Source organism: Mesitornis unicolor, unplaced genomic scaffold (genome assembly GCF_000695765.1).
Source record: "Mesitornis unicolor isolate BGI_N332 unplaced genomic scaffold, ASM69576v1 scaffold18191, whole genome shotgun sequence".
In the NCBI taxonomy this organism is placed as follows: Eukaryota; Metazoa; Chordata; class Aves; order Mesitornithiformes; family Mesitornithidae; genus Mesitornis; species Mesitornis unicolor.
Window position 1 is genome coordinate 13,655 of NW_010164651.1, and position 17,307 is coordinate 30,961.

At 47.3% G+C, this 17,307-nt stretch overlaps 1 protein-coding gene across 1 annotated transcript; it reads left to right on the forward strand.

Moving 5' to 3' along the window:
* Nucleotides 1-2,255: 2,255 nt before the first annotated feature.
* Nucleotides 2,256-3,690, forward strand: TSKU (tsukushi, small leucine rich proteoglycan). Its single transcript, XM_010194389.1, has one exon. The coding sequence runs from the start codon at nucleotides 2,260-2,262 to the stop codon at nucleotides 3,316-3,318; it is 1,059 nt and encodes a 352-aa protein (XP_010192691.1). The 5' UTR covers nucleotides 2,256-2,259; the 3' UTR covers nucleotides 3,319-3,690.
* The last annotated feature ends 13,617 nt before the right edge of the window (nucleotides 3,691-17,307 follow it).

Sequence of the window (17,307 nt, forward strand, 5' to 3'; positions counted from 1 at the left end):
TACTTCCCTGTACATGAGACATTTAACATTTGAGTTTTTCCTTTTTTAGTTTCTAAAGAGCTCCCCACTGCTGTAATTTCCCCTGGTAATAAAACATTTCAGTGCATTCCAAATGCAGCTTCATGGAAAAAAAAAAGTAATGTACTAGTATTTAGTTTAGGAGGGACTGCAGAAGGGAGCAAGCTATGGTCTGTCTGGTTAGAACCAGAGTGGATCAGCCTTGATGTCACTTGGAAAGGGATATCTGGAAATGTGTCTGGAGAAGGGAACTCTACCCCCTGCATCGCCTCTGCACACATATGTGTTTTCTCAAGAAACAGTTCACATGGGCTGGGACTAGGGCTCATCTTACTGATTTTCTGTTGTTTCTATAGAATAATGGACCCCAGAGGATTGGCCTTTAGCAGTGCTTTGGTTGCAGGGCCTTTGGCCAGATTCCCAATCTCTGCTCTCGATTTGCAGGAGGTCTGGGAGTTACTGCCAGACAAGTCATATCAGTGATCAGGACAATATTTTTCCAACACTTTATACCCCTTTGCACTTTTTTTGCACATTGGCAAGTAGTCCTGATCAGTCTCCTGGGGAGGAGCACAGGGCCAGGAAGACCTTGCTGGTAAGGGGGAGAAACTGCTGTCAAGGGGTGGGTGAGGGAAGATGAAAGGGAGCACAGACTTCTAGGAAATGGTCCTGGGAGGGTGCAAGGGCTGTGGATAAGGCGCCTCAGCCAGATCAAAGGGTCTGTGGGAAAGATGATACTGTAAGGAAGTCAATAAAGCGCTTTTAAACACCAGTGGGAAAGGTGAGAATAGAGACATGGGGAGCTGAGGTGGGGATGGGAACTCACATTTAAAGGGGATTTTTTTTGTTGTTAAATGAGTGCTTGACACATGAGCCTCTGTTTGCCACCAGCAGCTTGGCCAAAGAGCGGTGTTGATGGATCTGCTTGCCTGGTTTGGTGGGAGTTTTTCTTGCCAGCCTCCTGGAGACTTTGTTTCTAAGGCACAAGGAGCCATCACCCACAACTGCAGTGGGAACCAACGAGGACAGCCCTTGGTGTCTCTGCTGACCTGTAGAATGCTGGCACACTCCAGTTTACCCTCTCCAGAGACACAGAGCTAAAGCTTATTTGGTTGGCTTTTGAAATCACGCAGCTGCTGTTGCCGACAGTTGTGCAGAGGAGCTGTTAATGTGATCTAAAGAGGTCCAGCAAAGCCAGTGAGGTGCAGATCAGCTCTCTTCCTCCCTTGGCTGCAATGGTGGAGGGACAGAAATGTCTCAGCTGGAGGAGGATCAAAACCACAGGGATGGAAAGAGAGCTCCTTGGTTGCTGGTATTGTTAATCAGAGAGAATACTTGCAGTAATTAGCAAAGACTCCCCAGAGGCTCTGTATGAAACCAATGGGATCCCTCCACTCAGTGCCTGTGTAGGAGGCTGGGCCCACCACAGCAGGGTCTGGGTTAGACTGCACAGTCCTTGGTTCCTCTGCTCCAGCAGGCAAGGAGCGAAGTGGCTGTGGTTTGTCCTGCCTACCACCAGCCCGAGGAACATTGGTTTTAGCCACCTGGTATAAAGCAATGATCCTACCTACCTAAACACTTCTAAATTTGCATCTGAAGTCTAAACAAAGGAGACGTGCTGTCCATTTGGGCAGTAGGCAGCTGGCCTTTCTAGCTGTGCATCCTGGAGGATGCTGTGATGATGCCATTATCTCTATCATTATAGGAAATTTGAAGGGAGCTTTGGTTTTTCCTTTCCTGATAAGGTTTTGGACACCTAAGGCTCCCACTAGGCACACAGCCTAAATGATTTCTCCAACCTGCCAATGCAGGATCTTGAACCCAGCACTCCCAAATCTCACATCGGTGAAGACGTCTGTGTGCTGAAGTTTGCCGGGCTGTAAAATGTCTCAGTGTTTCAGCTGTCATTCAGCTTCCTCCATGGTCCAGTCAGAAGGATGCATGTAGGCTAGATCTTGCTTTAAGGCAGCCCACTGTTCTTACAGCTGGTTTCCAGTTGAGTCTTAACTTGGTTGTCTGCAAAGACTGTTGACCCAATATTTTTTTCTCCATTAAGTTCCCCGTGAGGTTCATAACATAAAAGACAAAGTGTTTGGGACGTCCATGCTATTTAAAGGTATATTTAATCTATCCTTTTGGTAAGACAGAGGAAAACACTGCGCAACTGTTACACATCTTCAGTAATGTAATTTCTATGGCAATTAAATCTATTTTTTAATCGTCTTGTTTTCCAGGTCAACAATGCAGTTCCTAGCCTGGTTCAATTTGCTGCTTCTCCTTCCTTGTTTTGGTACCACCAAAACCTGCTTCCCTGGCTGCAACTGCGAAGTGGAAAGCTTTGGTCTCTTTGACAGCTTTAGCTTGACCAAGGTGGACTGCAGTGGAATAGGCTCACACATTGTTCCTGTCCCAATCCCTCTGGATACCTCTTACTTGGATCTGTCCTCAAACAAACTGGAAACAATCAATGAATCGATGCTTACTGGTCCTGGATACACCACCTTGGTGAGCCTCGACCTGAGCTACAACAAAATTGCCAAGATTTCCTCCACAACCTTCTCCAGGCTTCGGTACCTGGAGTCCTTGGATCTGAGTCATAATTCTCTGGAAGTCCTTCCGGAGGACTGTTTCTCCAGTTCTCCTCTGGGTGACATAGATCTGAGCAATAACAAGCTTTTGGATATAGCAATGGACATTTTTGCTTCAAAAGGTCAAGGAAAACCCCTGAATGTGGATCTATCCAATAACATGCTCAGCACAATTATGAGGCACCGTGAAAAGAGCATCCCCAACATCCAGAACTTAAATCTTTCTGGAAACAAGCTAACATCTGTGCCAAACCTTCAAGGGATTCCCCTCCAATACTTAAATCTTGATGGGAACCCTCTAGTCAAGATTGAGAAAGGAGACTTCATGGGGCTGAAAGATTTGATTCATTTATCGCTCAGCAGCCTGCGTGGCTTTGGAGAGTTATCTCCTTATAGCTTCAAGGAACTACCAGCCCTCCAAGTTCTGGATTTATCCAACAACCCTGATCTGAAGTCACTGACTGCTGAAGTCATCTTTGGTCTGAACTCCCTACAAGAGCTCAACCTCTCTGGGACAGGCGTGTTGTCCTTGCCAAAGACTGTGCTGAAATACCTGCCTTCCATCAAAAGCATCACTTTGGGGAAGAACATACAGTGTCTTAAGACCATCAAAGAAGGACAGTACCACCGTCAAATTGGGTTGACCAAAAAAGAGGTCCTCAGTTGCCACGACAGCCACGGGTCTGTAGCAGCAGCACCTTACGTTTCGTGATGAAAGCAGGGGAGGAGGGGTGGGGGTCCGTGGGATTTGTACAGGTGTCAGACTGAGATGGCTTGCAGTGTGCCTTTTGTAAAACTGTCAATAATTTATATATTTGTATATGCCAATACTTGATTGTTTGTGGATTTTTGTAAACTCTCAAATCCTGGCCCACGCCATCTGCAGGCTCCAGATGTTACTCAGTGCATTGAGGTCCTGCATGCAGCCCGTGAGCTCGAGAGCACTGATGCTGGACTATGGTGACCAAGCTGCTCTGTGGGTCCCAGGGCAGAACAGCCAGTCTGGAGCAAACCTTCATGCCCCAGACACATTTGTAGGAGCAAAGCTACGACTCTCCAGAGCACACACCAAAATGTACCGACTCTGTAGCTCCTTGCTTACAAACCTGTGCATCATCCCTTTTTTAATTATTACTCCCCAGGAAGTGCCTTCTGGATGTTGCCTTCATTAGCAGCACCCTGTTCCCCGTCATGCACTTTTAGTCTTGAAGAAACATTTCCAGACAAACCTGAAAACAGGGTGCTCCTAATGTGCTGGTTTTTACATGTTATTTGCATAGGTGTGCAATGAACATTGAGTAAGTCAAGACCTTTTCCCACAGTTTTCTCCCTGTTTTCCCATCTCGATCCTTTTCATGTTAAATTACTTCACGTCCAACCTTGGCAGTCTCCTGTCTTTTTAACCTTAGCGAGCTATTGCTCAGAAGTGATGTGCAAGGGAAGCAGAGGGGTTTGCATCTCACCCAGGAACCAGTCTCCAATGAAGCAAATTAACTGAGCTGCAAAATGAAGAGATTGTGTAGCCTATCTTAAAAAAAAATAAAAGTAGCTCCTTTTCGGGGAAGCTTGGAAGAAAACCTTGACAGCGGTTCTTGTCTTGACGACCTTATGAAACCAAGACGCAAACCCAGAGAACGTGAGAGTAAGCAGTTTCCATGCTGACGTCCCCCATCTGAACACATCTGTGACTCAGCTGGACTTGGGTGAGGCAATTTCCAGTGCCGAAACACCCTCCAGAATGTGCCAGGGGAAGAATTAAGACTGACGCCTGTGACCCTGGAATGCTTTGCCTATCAGGGGAAAGATCTTGGTTGGGTGAGTTTTTTTCCAAATCTGTGGCTTTTCTTTCTCTCACACAGCTCCTTGGCTTCTAACTGTAATCTGATAAAAAACCTGGTCCACAGAGATTTACTCATTTTTTTCCTCCATTGCTGAAATGCTGGCAAAGCAAAGGGGAGCCCCTCTTGTCCTTCTTGTTCTCCAGGCTAGGAGGAAGTGGGGGAAGGCAGCACAGCATGACTCAACGCCGTGTGTGAAGCCTTCAGCTTGCTCATAGGAGCTCCTGCAATGGAGGTGCCTGCTGAGGTCTGGTCCGTATCTGGCACACTCTGTCCTGGGGATGGGAAGGGATCTTATGGATGGGGGTCCAGCTTGGTTTCATCTGCAGCTTGGGCTGTAAACACAGCCTTGTATCAGGGCAGCCTTCTATGTCTGAAGCTGATTTAGGGTGGTCCATGGAAAGATGATGAAGATTTAAACCCATCCCACAGCTCTCCTTAGGGGTGTTGGGAGAAGCTCAGGCTTTGTCCTCACACTTCCAAAGGTCTTTGCAAATGGAAACCCTATTGCCCAATGCAGCTATCCCCAGAGATGGTTGAAACCCACTGAGCCCATACAGGTCAAAGTCAACACCTCAATTTGGATACCAAAATTCCTCTAACATTTTCATCTGTCTTCTTGACAATGATTTGTTTGCAGACCTTAGGGTGGGATTTTAACCAGTTGTTTCAGTGCTGGGGTTTTTCCCCCTCTGCTGAGCCTTTGCAATGCTTGACCAACCTTCACAGTCACAAAAAAACATCGATTTTCTTAAAAAGGCAACGGGACTGCCTACAGGCAGGGATCTGGAGGGCAACAGCAACGAACTGCAGTGCAGGATGGGGGCAGTTTGGGAGGGAGGAGGTGTCTTTTAGTGGGTCTTGCCTTTTTAAGAGAATTCTTTTCTGCTGGCAGAAAATGGTAGTTTTTAAAAGAAGTTGTTTAATTTTATAAGCCTGTACGTAGATGAAATGTTCCGGGGATCACATACTGTCAAAGTTACTGTCTTTGCGCCACTGTGGTAAGTTTAAAACCCAATGTGACAATCCAATTGAAGACTGCAAGATTTCCTTGTGTAATCTCATGCTAGCTGCTAGCTAAACAAGTCTTAGCAAAAGCTGGCAAATACCATCTCTGTATTAGTTTGTTGTTTTTTTTTAAAGAACCTCTGCATCATTGTAAGGCTTTGTGATTACTCACAATATAATAAAGTGATTTGGAGGAGAATAAACCCAGATCTCCCAGATTTATTGCTTTAGTGATGGGAGTGCAGCAGCTGCCACTGAATCTGAAGTGCAGTAAAGCCTCTCTCCGTGCTCTGCTCAGCCCCACCAGCCTCATGGGTGTTGCTTCTCCAAACTGGGGTAGGATTTGTCCTGTATTTGGCTGGCTGAAACAGAAAGGCTTGAGAGCTTCTCTGGCTGACTCAAAGGAAATTATGGACACGTGGCAGTGAAGCAGCACAAGAGTGTCTGGAGCAAATTTCCTGCTCCAGGATCTGCTGCAAAGCTCATCAGAGATGGTGGGGATCTCTTCATGTCTTTGGCCAATCTAGAACACGGTCTGCTGTGCTTAAAAGACTGTATTTGCACAGTAGGTGATGCAGGGAGAGCCCACAGGCTGTTTCACAAGGTCATGGGGGTGGGAGGAAGCAAATTAGTAGATTAGTAGATTTAGATGAGACATTAGGAAGAAATTCTTTACTGTGAGGGTGGTGAGGCACTGGCACAGGTTGCCCAGAGAAGCTGTGGATGCCCCCTCCCTGGCAGTGTTCAAGGCCAGGTTGGATGGGGCTTTGAGCAGCCTGGGCTGGTGGGAGGTGTCTCTGACCATGGCAGGGGTTGGACTGGGTGAGCTTTGAGGTCCCTTCCAACCCAAACCCCTCTGTGATCCTATGAGATGGGCACAGGAGCGATGCCACAGCACAGAAAGCTGCACACGGCCAGGCCTCAGAGCTTTCAGTGGTGAGATACACATCTTCAGCACTGCTCTCTATGGAGCAGGGGCTGCTGCATGGAGGGCTAAGAGCACGCAGAGCCATTGTAACTAAAGAATAAATAGAAACATCTCAGGAGGGCTTTGTCTGCTCTTAAATAGCAAATTTAATTTTAAGCACTTTGCATTGCTGTGTATGGAAGTGATGCAAGCAGGCACTCAGAGAGGAAACCGCCCCCGGGAAGCTGCAGCATTCCTGGTCCTCCTAAGCCTGAAGGAACAACTGCACCTTTCATCGAGGCGAGCAGAGCTGCAGGCTGCCTGGAAGAAGCGGTTGGTTCTCTGTCTGCCTCACAAAACAGCCCTGTGCTCCAGGACATCATGAAAGTTATGAGAGAGTTAAAGACTCTGTTATAGTCAGACTGTAACCTGGGGGTAGACCAGATCCTGCTCCCAGGACTATTATGGAAAAAATGGGGAAAAAAGCCATTACCAACCCTTAGAGAGGACTGCTGCTTTGCTGTCCACCATTGTGTGCTGTGACCATTAGGCCATACCACCATGCTCCTTCTGGATGGGATCCTTCCCACCTGGACACGTTTCTGTGTGACCTGCTCTGGGTGATCCTGCTCTGGCAGGGGGGTTGGACTGGATGCTCTTTCAAGGTCCCTTCCAACTCCTAATATTCTGTGATTCTGTGACTGGGACAACAGGCTCAGTTGAAGCAGTGGAGAGTGTCCTGGTCTGCCAGCAGATGGACACTGTCCAGGAAGCAACAGATCTGAAGCTGGCTTCTCCCACTTCCATGTGAATGCCCCACGTATTATGATGCTCCAGCGCCAGGCAGGATCTTGTCCCTTCCAGAACTCCTTTTACCCCTTGCTTTAATATTTTTCTCATTTTGCTATTTATTCATGCTTTGTTGTTATTTACATAGCCTTTCCAAAGCTCTCTGCATGCAAGCCTCCAGCGGCAGCTTGGGTCCCTGCATTGCCCACACAAGTGTCCCTCTTCACCACAGGACCCAGACCCCTGAAACAGCAATAATGTCCCCAAAAGAGACGGAAAACGGACACAGTGGCTTCAGGCTTGGAAAAATTGAGGAGGCCCTCATGCCAGTTTCCTGAACTGCTGTCAGCTTGATAACACGATATGATGGACTAAACCGTGGTGTCAGACATCACCCCAGCCACCCACGGCAGGAAAGCTGGCCAGGCTGGTTAGCTGCAAGCTCTGGCTGTTTCCAGCACTGGCTCAGCTCTGTGGCCAGATACGTTTGCCCTGGCAAGCAAGATGGGCATTTTAATTAGAGGCTGAATATTTTTAGAAGCAGGAAAACCTCAGCGGAGGCTGGGCAATAAGGATAGGCTGGGTTAGGGAGGGGGATGAAGTGGCTCAGCTGGCGCTGGCTTGCAGCACTCTGTCTCCTGGAGGGTTATCAGCATCTCACCCTCCCTTTCCAGCACATTGGAAAAGACACCAAGGATGGCTTCCCTCCATCCGCCTCACACCCATGGCAGCATAGGACAACCTCTTTGTTTGAAAAGATGCACTTCTTGGTACCCAAAAGCTCCCCTTTTCTTCTCACCAGTCTGCTGGAGCTGTTTCTCGTGGCTGTCAGCTGTCAGCCTACAGAAGTCCCTCACTGACTGATTATGTGACTGACTTCAGAGCAGCAGTAGGTGCCGTCCCTTTTAAAAATAGCTGCTCCTCTGTACATTTTCCATTTTGCAGCAGGCTTTTATTTCCAGCACATTTGTTCCACACACCCTGGCTTGGTCAGGCTGGAAAGCACGGATGCACTGTTACTATGCCAGAAAATAACGCCACATGGCTGGGCATAATCCTTCTGGCTGCCCCAGGATCTGCCTCCTGGGAAAGCTTTGGGGCAGCAAAACACACTGCCCCACGTGTGTTTCTAAAGACAACACCGTAGCATCATTCCCATGCCATCGCCCCTGAGACATCCCCTTCCTTCCCTTTTTGAGTGGAGAAGTGGACCTGGGAACCTGATTAAAAGGTGGAAAATTGGAGCTGAAACTAGGCCATCAGATAAATCCTTTGCTGTAATAAGCAGGGAGTCTGAGCACGGGCCCTTAATCACAGCCTTTGTCTCCTAGCATTTGTATGCCTGTGTGCATGCGTCCCTCAACGCCAGAACAAAACCGACTCCCTCCTGCCCCATCGCCACCCCTGCACTGCCTTTCATTAATGGGATTAAAAGAAAAGTGGTTCATTCTGCCCCAGAGGAGCACCCCAGAGAAAGCAGCAGCCCGCTGTGCCAGGCACTGTGCATCCTTCAAAAAACCCTGCCAGCTGTAAGGGGGTTTGGGCAGGGGGATGTGCTGCTACCTTGCCCAGCTCCATCCTGTTTGGTGGTCCAGCTGCCACTTCAGGTGCACCCTAGGGGGACGGATCAGCCTGAAAAAAAGCCAAAGGTTTCCCTCTGGAAGCTTTCCCACCACCGCGGTGATGTCTTTTAACCCCCACCGCTGCCTGCCTGGACCTCTGCACCACCTGCCCTCCTCCTCTTCCTCGTTAGCGGTGGATGTGTGTCACGGCGCTTACTGGTAAATGACCAGAGCCCTGCTGGGATTTCGAACCTACATTTCAAAGAGATTGTTAACCTCCTTTTCCTTCTCTTTGAACTGCTTCACTTTATTGTAGGTTAAAGGAAACAGACAGCTTCTACCTCCTGGAGCCCCTTTAGACAGGAGCCCAGCATGTTAGAGCTAGTGTTTTTTTAGCAGTAGTGATGTTGGCTGCTAAGCAGTGTAAGAAGATGCATTTTGGTTGGATCAAGCTGACTTTGAAGGGGGTTGCAGCTAAAGGAATGGTCTAGAGGTGGCCAAGGGACTGACAGAGATAGGTAACATTGCTGTCCTGGCAGCCCACAGGGTGTTCTCAGTCCACAGCAGAGCAAGGAAGAGCCACAGATTATGGGTTGCTCACCAGAAATTAGGTTTAAGATCCTCTTCCAAGCTGGACTTTCTGGGTGGGCTTGGGCACATGAATGGCAACTTTTCCGAAGTGTGTTTTCACAGGTGGTTTAAGTCACCTTGTGACTGCAGGACAGCTAAAAGAGGTTGTCCTTACCTTCCTTTCCATTACATCAAAGCCAGCATTTGTGCAGCCCTTCACTGTATCAAACAAGGAAAGAAAAAAAAAAAAAGGCCAGTTTTCAGAGAGATCAGTGAGCTGAACCAACCCATCAGGTGGCCATGCAGAAATGCACAGCGAGAAGTGCATGGTGGCCTTGTACAATGAGCACTCTGAGTCCCTCTTCACAATAATAGCTGGGCTTTAAGAGCTACATCTGCATCCATTTTAGGTAGGATTTAGGATCCACTGTAGGATTCCAAGTACCTCTGCCTCTTGCCTGCTTATAACCTATAACATGGCTCTGGTTGGGCTCCTGTGAGGATAAATGTATGTAGGACTGTGAGGCGTTGGACTATTAGATCAGACAATGTCCTGAAAGACAAGGTCTGCATTAGCAGAGCTGGCATCCACATTGGTAGGTCTCCATCAACAGACAGGGTCATCCTTTGGCCAATGGCCCTAAAATCCTTATGTTGTTAATGATGCTTTCTCAGTTCATATTAGCCGTCCTCTTTGTGCCCATGGTATATGCTCTGACAAGCACCTCTGAGGGGCTGGGGTATGTTCAATACCCATCCTGTTCAGTAAGTCTTTGAGAGGAACTATCTCAACACCTTCTTCTCACTACCTGGGACAGGACCACGTATGATGATGAGGAAGAGGGTCATGAATAGAGCAGAGCTCTGGCATGATCCCAGAACTGAATTTGGGGTCCTTCATGGGGCACAAGCCTCTACAGCTCTGATGAAAGTTATAAAGCCTGAAACTCTTTCCAGACAGTGCTGCTTTTCACCTCATTTTGACTTTATTTCATCTGCCCTTGAATTTGAAGGGCAAGTCTTCCATGTCCCCACACCTCTACTGCTGTCCCTAATTCAACCACATCGGGCTGTAAAGTCCCCTTCTGCCAATGATTGTGCTTACCTTTTTGTAGGACTCATCCATACGTTAATTTTCACAGCTCAGATAATCCCCGGATTTCAACAGAGCCCTGGTCACTGACCAGATCTAAGCCCCTGCCTTCAGCTATTGTGGGGGAGAGCACATCAGTGCAAACCTCAGTCAAGCATTTATGTGAATATGTCCTACCTCACGGTTGCAACGAACTAAGCGCATGTAGTTGCCACTCAGCTAGCGCTCATAAAACCTCATTGTGTTGATCAAACATTTGAGAGCTCATATTAAAGCATGAATCAATCTGTGCTGCTCCATAACCTTTAGGATATTTCTGAAGAACTATATTCTACAGGCTTTTTTTGCTTTACCTGTACTTATTGACATCCTCTTTTTTTATCACTTCAGTGATTACAAAACCGGAAATATTGTATAGATTTATTTGCTGGGAGAACTGGGCATCTCTGGAGGTAATTCTCAGACCTGCTAAGCTGCTGTCTCTGCCTAGAGTAAGAAATCCTTCAAAAGGGAGCAGCTTTTCCTGTGAGGTATGCAAAGGAAAACAGATTCCTGTTTGGTCCTTACCTGCAGCCTCTTCTGCAGGAACACAAGAGGAAAGTTTTTCTCTATTTTGCTACTAATCCTAATCACCAGCATAATGCTGTGGCAGCACTCTCAACCTCCCAAGACCAATGCTCCTACATAGCTACTTTGGGAAGGATCCTGCCCCAGAAATCTTGCAACCAGAGAAGACCTCCAAAGAAGACATTACCACAGAAATATGGGAAAATTAGGACTATGATTCAGTAAGTTTTCCCAAAGCCTCATCACAAAGCTCTATCTTTTTCTTGATTGTTTTAGGAGCCCACACAGTTCCAGTAGACCCAGAAAAGCAGTGGTAGGTCCTCTGTATGCCCCAGTCACAGCCAGCAGTCCATGGGTGACCAATTTAGGCAGAAGAAGCTCTGTCTGGAATTGTTTCAGCTTCTCCCCTCCTGAAACTAAAATCAGAATGCTTTAGTGTGTGTTATATAGCATCCCACAGCAAAGCAGAACCACTGCAGCTGGCAGGGACCCCATCCTAGAGTCACCAAGAGGATATTGAAATTATGGTAACAACCCCAGCAGTCTGATGGAAAGGAGGTGGTAATTCCTTCCCCAGCAGCCCGATGGGAAAAAGGTGGTAATTCCTTCATTTTCTCTTTTTAAGTTGCAGCAGAAAAGAAGGGCCCCAGGACCCCATTTCAGTTCCACAGATCCCTGCACTGTCTGCTGCAGAAGAGAAGCTGGTTGCCCTCTCTGAAGCAGCAGAGCTACGCAGTTTCCAGCAGAGCTCTGGAGCCAGCCAAGCACCATTAGCCGAGTTTTTCAACCAAGCAAGGAAGTCCTGGCTCCTGGCAGGCTTATTAGCTTTGGCACCGAGCTCAGCTGACACCTGCCAAGGCATCCTGGCGGCAGCTGGACCTGCCTGGCTTGTGTCCCACCAGCTTGGGTCTCTCCCCATCACACTTCCCTACCCTCTTCATTTACCACGGACAGAACAAGCTTATCAATCAGGCACAGTCAACAGGGGTTCACAGAGGGAAAGCCCTGTTTAACTCATTTCATATCCTTCTATGATAGGGTCTAGTGGATGAAAGGAAGGCGGTGAATGTAAAATTTCTAGATCTTAGTAAGGCTTGTGATACTGTACCTCACAACATTCCTCTGGACAAGCAGTCCAGCTGTGGGATGAGTGGGTTCGTGGTGCACAGGGTGAAGAACTGGAAGAAGGGCAGAGCTCAAAGGATTGTAGTGAATAGGAATACCTCTGGCTAGTAACCAGTCACCAGCAGCATTCCACAGGGTTCAGTTCTAGGGCCAGTCCTGTTCCATTTATCAACAATAATTTTGGGGTTGAATGCACCATTAGCAAGTTTGCTAATGATACCAAACTGGGAGGTGCTCTTGACCCTCTTGAGGGACAGGAGGCCTTGCAGAGGGATCTAAAACGGCATTGGACTATGATTAATGGGATGAAATGTTATTTGAACACTTCCAATGATGAGGCATCCACAATTTTTCTGGGTAACCCGTGGCAGTGTCTCAGCACCTTTATCAGGAAGAATTGCTTCCTTATGTTTAATTTAAATCTACTCCCCAGACCCTAACCTGAATCTTCCCTAGCTGACGCCTGAGTAGGTGACTCCTTGTCCTTACCCCCACAGATGCAGTGACGAGGTCACAAAATTAATGAGTGACAGGCAACGATGTTTCATATCAGCTATGTTTGAACTGCTGAGCCCCTGCTGAAGGCTGGTTCCTTCATTAACCGCTTTCCAGCACCAAGCACAGCCTGGGATGCAGCAGATAGACAGCATTTTTATCAGCTTTGCAAGACATTAACTGCGGGACCTGCTTTTCTCCCAGGCACCTGCTACGTGCCCCAGGTTTTTGTAGTGAGCAGATAGCATGCATGGAAAGCAAAGAGGATGCTCTGCTGGGAGGAGATAAGAACAGAATTTGCCCCATCTCTATATAAATAGAATAGCACTGGCAAGAAGCAGAGCTGCTCCCAGTCCCAGTGAGGATCTCTTCAGACCAGGACAGGCAGAAATGAGGGTCAGAGGGAGCTTGGGGTCTGGTTAGCTTGGAAGCCTGCAGATCAATCCCCTTCACAGCCACCACAGTGAAGTGGCACTGTCAAGGGGGATGTTTGGGCAGCATGAGTTATTGTTGTCTTTTCAGAAGTTGCATGAATTCACAGAGGAAAAAGGGTGATGAGACACCACTTATTTCTCTAAGTATTGATACCTCTCCAGGCCTTGAGATAGCTCTGCCAGAAAGTAGTGCCACTGCACCTCTTCGTGGTGGGTACCAACTCTGCTGCCCAGAGGAGGGTCCAGCGTTAGCATCATCAGTGATACAAGTCATTGCAAAATACAAAGTGCAGCAAGTCACTGGGCATTCCCAAAGCAAAAGGCTGCAGATCTAGTGCATATGTCTGCAGATCACTTTGTCAGGCAGTGCCTGCAAATCTCCTGTGACAACTGAATTGACATACGTCAGCTAGATTGCCAGAGAAGCAACGTAGCCACCAGATTTATCCATGCAAAAAAATGGGACTTCACCAGAGCAAAAGAAAGCATCCATCACGGCTAAAGACAATGGCACTGGGAGATTAAGAGGGCCATCCTTCTTCTTCTGTTCTGACATCAGGCAGAAGCCCTTTCATCCTGATGTGTCTTGTCCAGGAGGACTGATTTTGCTGGGAACAGAGAATGAGTTGCAATTAAGATTCAGCCCATGACTTAGGTTAGCCCTTTTCTGGCAGAAAAGTGTAGATGAGCACGGTGTGGATTCCTTTAAAACCAGGTTAGATGCTCAGCTCATTCAACAGTTCCTTGATGAGGATCAACAGTCTGGCTTGGGCTTTGAAGGCTCCAAGCCTGAGATTCAGAGGTATCTTTTTAAAACTTTCATACATATAAAACAAGCACAAGGTCAGAACTAGGCTTATGGCTGGATGCGCTCAGCAGGATCACAGACAGTGACTCAGAAATCCCTGACAGACCTCTCTAGTCCCTGTGTGGAAGAAGGCACCATGACAAGGTGGATGGAGCAGAAAGCTAACCATCTGCAGCAAAGGAGAATTACCTGCTGTAATGGCATCTTTGAACTCAATAGGCCTAGATAACTCACCGCCAGGATCCATCGACAAATGACCCAAAAAGCCAATAATATTAAATCTAACAAGTCTTAGGGAACCTCAGGGAAGGGGAATGGGCGCTGTCATAGGGCCTGGATCATGGCAACATGGGCAGAGGAGAAGGGGACAACCAGAAGGGTGAGCACTATCAGTTCTTAGCAAAACAATAGAGCAGTTAATTTGGGATTTTATCAATGAGGTTGTAATCTGGACAAACGCACATATGTCTATAAACAGTCAGATGGCAGAGCAGAAAACCTCCATCAGCATTCATCATGTTTCAGCCCTCTGAGCCTCCACTGGTAAAGGCAGATGTGGAGGTTTAATACATTGCAGTTGCTCCAAGGCATTCTGCACTTTTTCCTTCTAAACTGTCTTAGATGAGATTAACAAAACATGCATTAAACTGTGTCAGAACTGCCCCCCTGACAGATCTTGAAACGTGTCTGTAAAGGCCTGGGGTTATAACCCTTCTCTTACCAGAGATGGCTTAACGCAGACATCAGTGGGAAAGCAGAGGGAAGCAGGTCCAGGTATGTAGGATTAAAGGGTTCAAAGCCCAGAGGTAGGCTCAAGATGATGGGCTGGTGAGGAGGCGCTGGAAGGAGGTGCAGAAGAACTTAAGGGGACTGAGAAGTGGACAGGGTTTGTGGGAACAGTTCAAAGGTCTGTGGGAGGGGAAACACACTGGGCTGATACACAGGTGCATCCACAGAAGCAGCGAGAGTCAAAGCGGTGTCAACCTGCAGAGCAAATACCCCATCAGAGTCTACCTAAAGGGAGCATGACTGCCTTGATCTCCAGTGAGTTGGGGATGGAATGAGAGCCAGCCACACCAATATACCAGAAGAGGCCCACAAAGGTCTTGGGCGTCCAAAATGAGGAAGGGTCACACAGAAGGGATATCTGATTGCCTCAGTAGGCTAAGTACTGCTGGGAGGTGATGGATCAGCTCTGCTGGCCACGCACTAGAGGCTGTGAAATAGCAGAGGGCCAGGGATTAGATGCACAACATGTCAATGTAAAGACTTATTCATCAAAGAGAAGGCTGAGAGGGATCATTACTTATGGGTATTTACATAGGGGAAAGCTGTCTGACAGTGAGGCAGGAAAGGGGAGGTTCTGCAGCCATGCCGATAAGGGGAATAAGAAGACGTGATGGGTGGAAGATAGCACTAGATTAATTCAACCTCTGAAGCGGACACCAACTCACTGCTATGAAGGTAATTAAATATTGGAACAGCTTATCAGGGAGGCTGCTGAGTCACCAGTACTTCTTATGTTGAAATGAAGATTAGGTATCTATGAAAGGAGATGCTCTAATCTAATTTCTGGGAAAAATCTATTTTCTGTATACAGAAGGCCAGATAAGATGATCCTCATGGTGCCTCTGACTGTGCAGTCTGTGAATTTAGGAAGCATAAACTTCCCTATGTAAGGACCCATCCTCATTTGGTATATGACGTGTCAGGCAAATCGAGGGGAAATGCATAATACAGGCTGAGATCCCAGTTCAAGAGCATGCAGCCAATGCTGGGAAGAGAGCTCAGAAACTCCTGGCTCTTATCCCATTAGCCTACTGGAAGATAGATAAGCCTCCACATTGCTTCAAACCTCATATGAATCACAGAACTACTTAGAGGTTTCTGGGTTTGCCTGGTATTTATATTGTGGCAGCAATAAAGAAGCACAGTCTGGCTGTGTTAAATCAATAGGGTACGGAAAGGTGTCCTCTGCCCCAACAAGGTTTAAAAGCTTGCTAAGGACACAAGGCAAGCAACAAAGGACTCACTTGCCACTTGGCAGTGGCAGCCTGCAAGCACAGTCCTCCAACAATCAACGAGATAATGCAAACCATTCCTCTGCACCAGAAATATGAGGAAGAAAAGCAGAGAAACACTGGAAGAGCAGATGGAGTGGTTGTGATGGAGAAAGGGGTGCAATCCCCATCGGGATGTGGCCTAAGCTAGGCCACAGGGAAGAGGATGGCCAAGACCCACCAGAAGTAAGGGCTGGGAGTCACCCAGACACATGGAGAAGTGCCAAAATATGCCAGATGGAGCAACTCTTCAAAATGCCTGTTTCTCCCTGTTGACTTTAAAGGGAGCCAGGAGTGATTGGCCCAGATGGAAACATTAAAACTTGAGACATCGTAAGTCAGGTGAGAGGAACTCCAAAGAGCCAGAGGAGGTCCAGACTGAAGCAGTAACAGTGGCAAGATATTTCTCTAAGGTAAAGGGCTCGCTCTGACTCAATTTCACAGTTACGAAAAGGGAATTTTAAATATAATCTCTCTAGAACCTAGACTAATCTACAACTCATCTAACGAGAAAGGGGAATTTCAGAGGGACTGAAACTGCTTGTGGAACAGATGGTTGTGTGGCCTTGTATGTTGGCCGGGGAGGATGCTCAAAAATCCCACTTCAGCAGTGTCAGAAATGAAGTGTAACCAAAAACTCAGGCTGGTGTTTTCCTTTTGTTTTTATTTATTCTTTTATGATGTATCTCAAAGGGGGGGAAGGAAAGAAAGAAAAAAAGGCAAAGCTAAGACATGCTAAATAATCCAGAATAGAACAAAAAGTTTAATTATGGACAGAAAGGGAACACTGAGCATTAAGCAATAATGAAGACACTTTAGGTGGTTTTTATTGTTTGGTGGGGTTTTTTAATCATTTCACTGGAACCCCCTTTGAAGACCCCTTTTACTTCAAACAGTACTGATTTTTTTTTTATCTTCTTGATTTTGGTCAGTGAACCACAAAATCCAATTTCAGTTCAGGTCTCTCAGAGAGCTCTGGGTATTGGTGAGGCCCCTGTTCACTACACATCCCTGTGCAGGCAGGAGCAGAGAGAAGATGGAGCAGTTCTACGGGATGCACATGCACTTACACACTGCGGAAATGTTTGCAAGGATTGGGGAGGAGAGGAGAGGAGAGGAGGCAAAGAAAAGAAGCGTAAAGCACTGCCCCTGTAACTCTTTCTCTATGCAGGGCTTTCTGCCACAGCAAAGATGGAATTACAGCACTGGAGGAGACTCAATGAAATAATGATTACCTTTTGGATTTAATTAGCACAGAGCTGAGGCAGTGTTGAACAAGCACATCTGTGCATCAAAACATTCCTTGTGGTGCTGGGGTGCTCTGGCCCAACTGCTTGGGCCTGCCAGGTACAAACTGGGCATGGAGGGCAGAGACTTGGCTGTTTGGTCCCTGCACAAGCCAGGTTGGGACATGTGCCCCAACAAGGACATGGGGCTGGGGATAG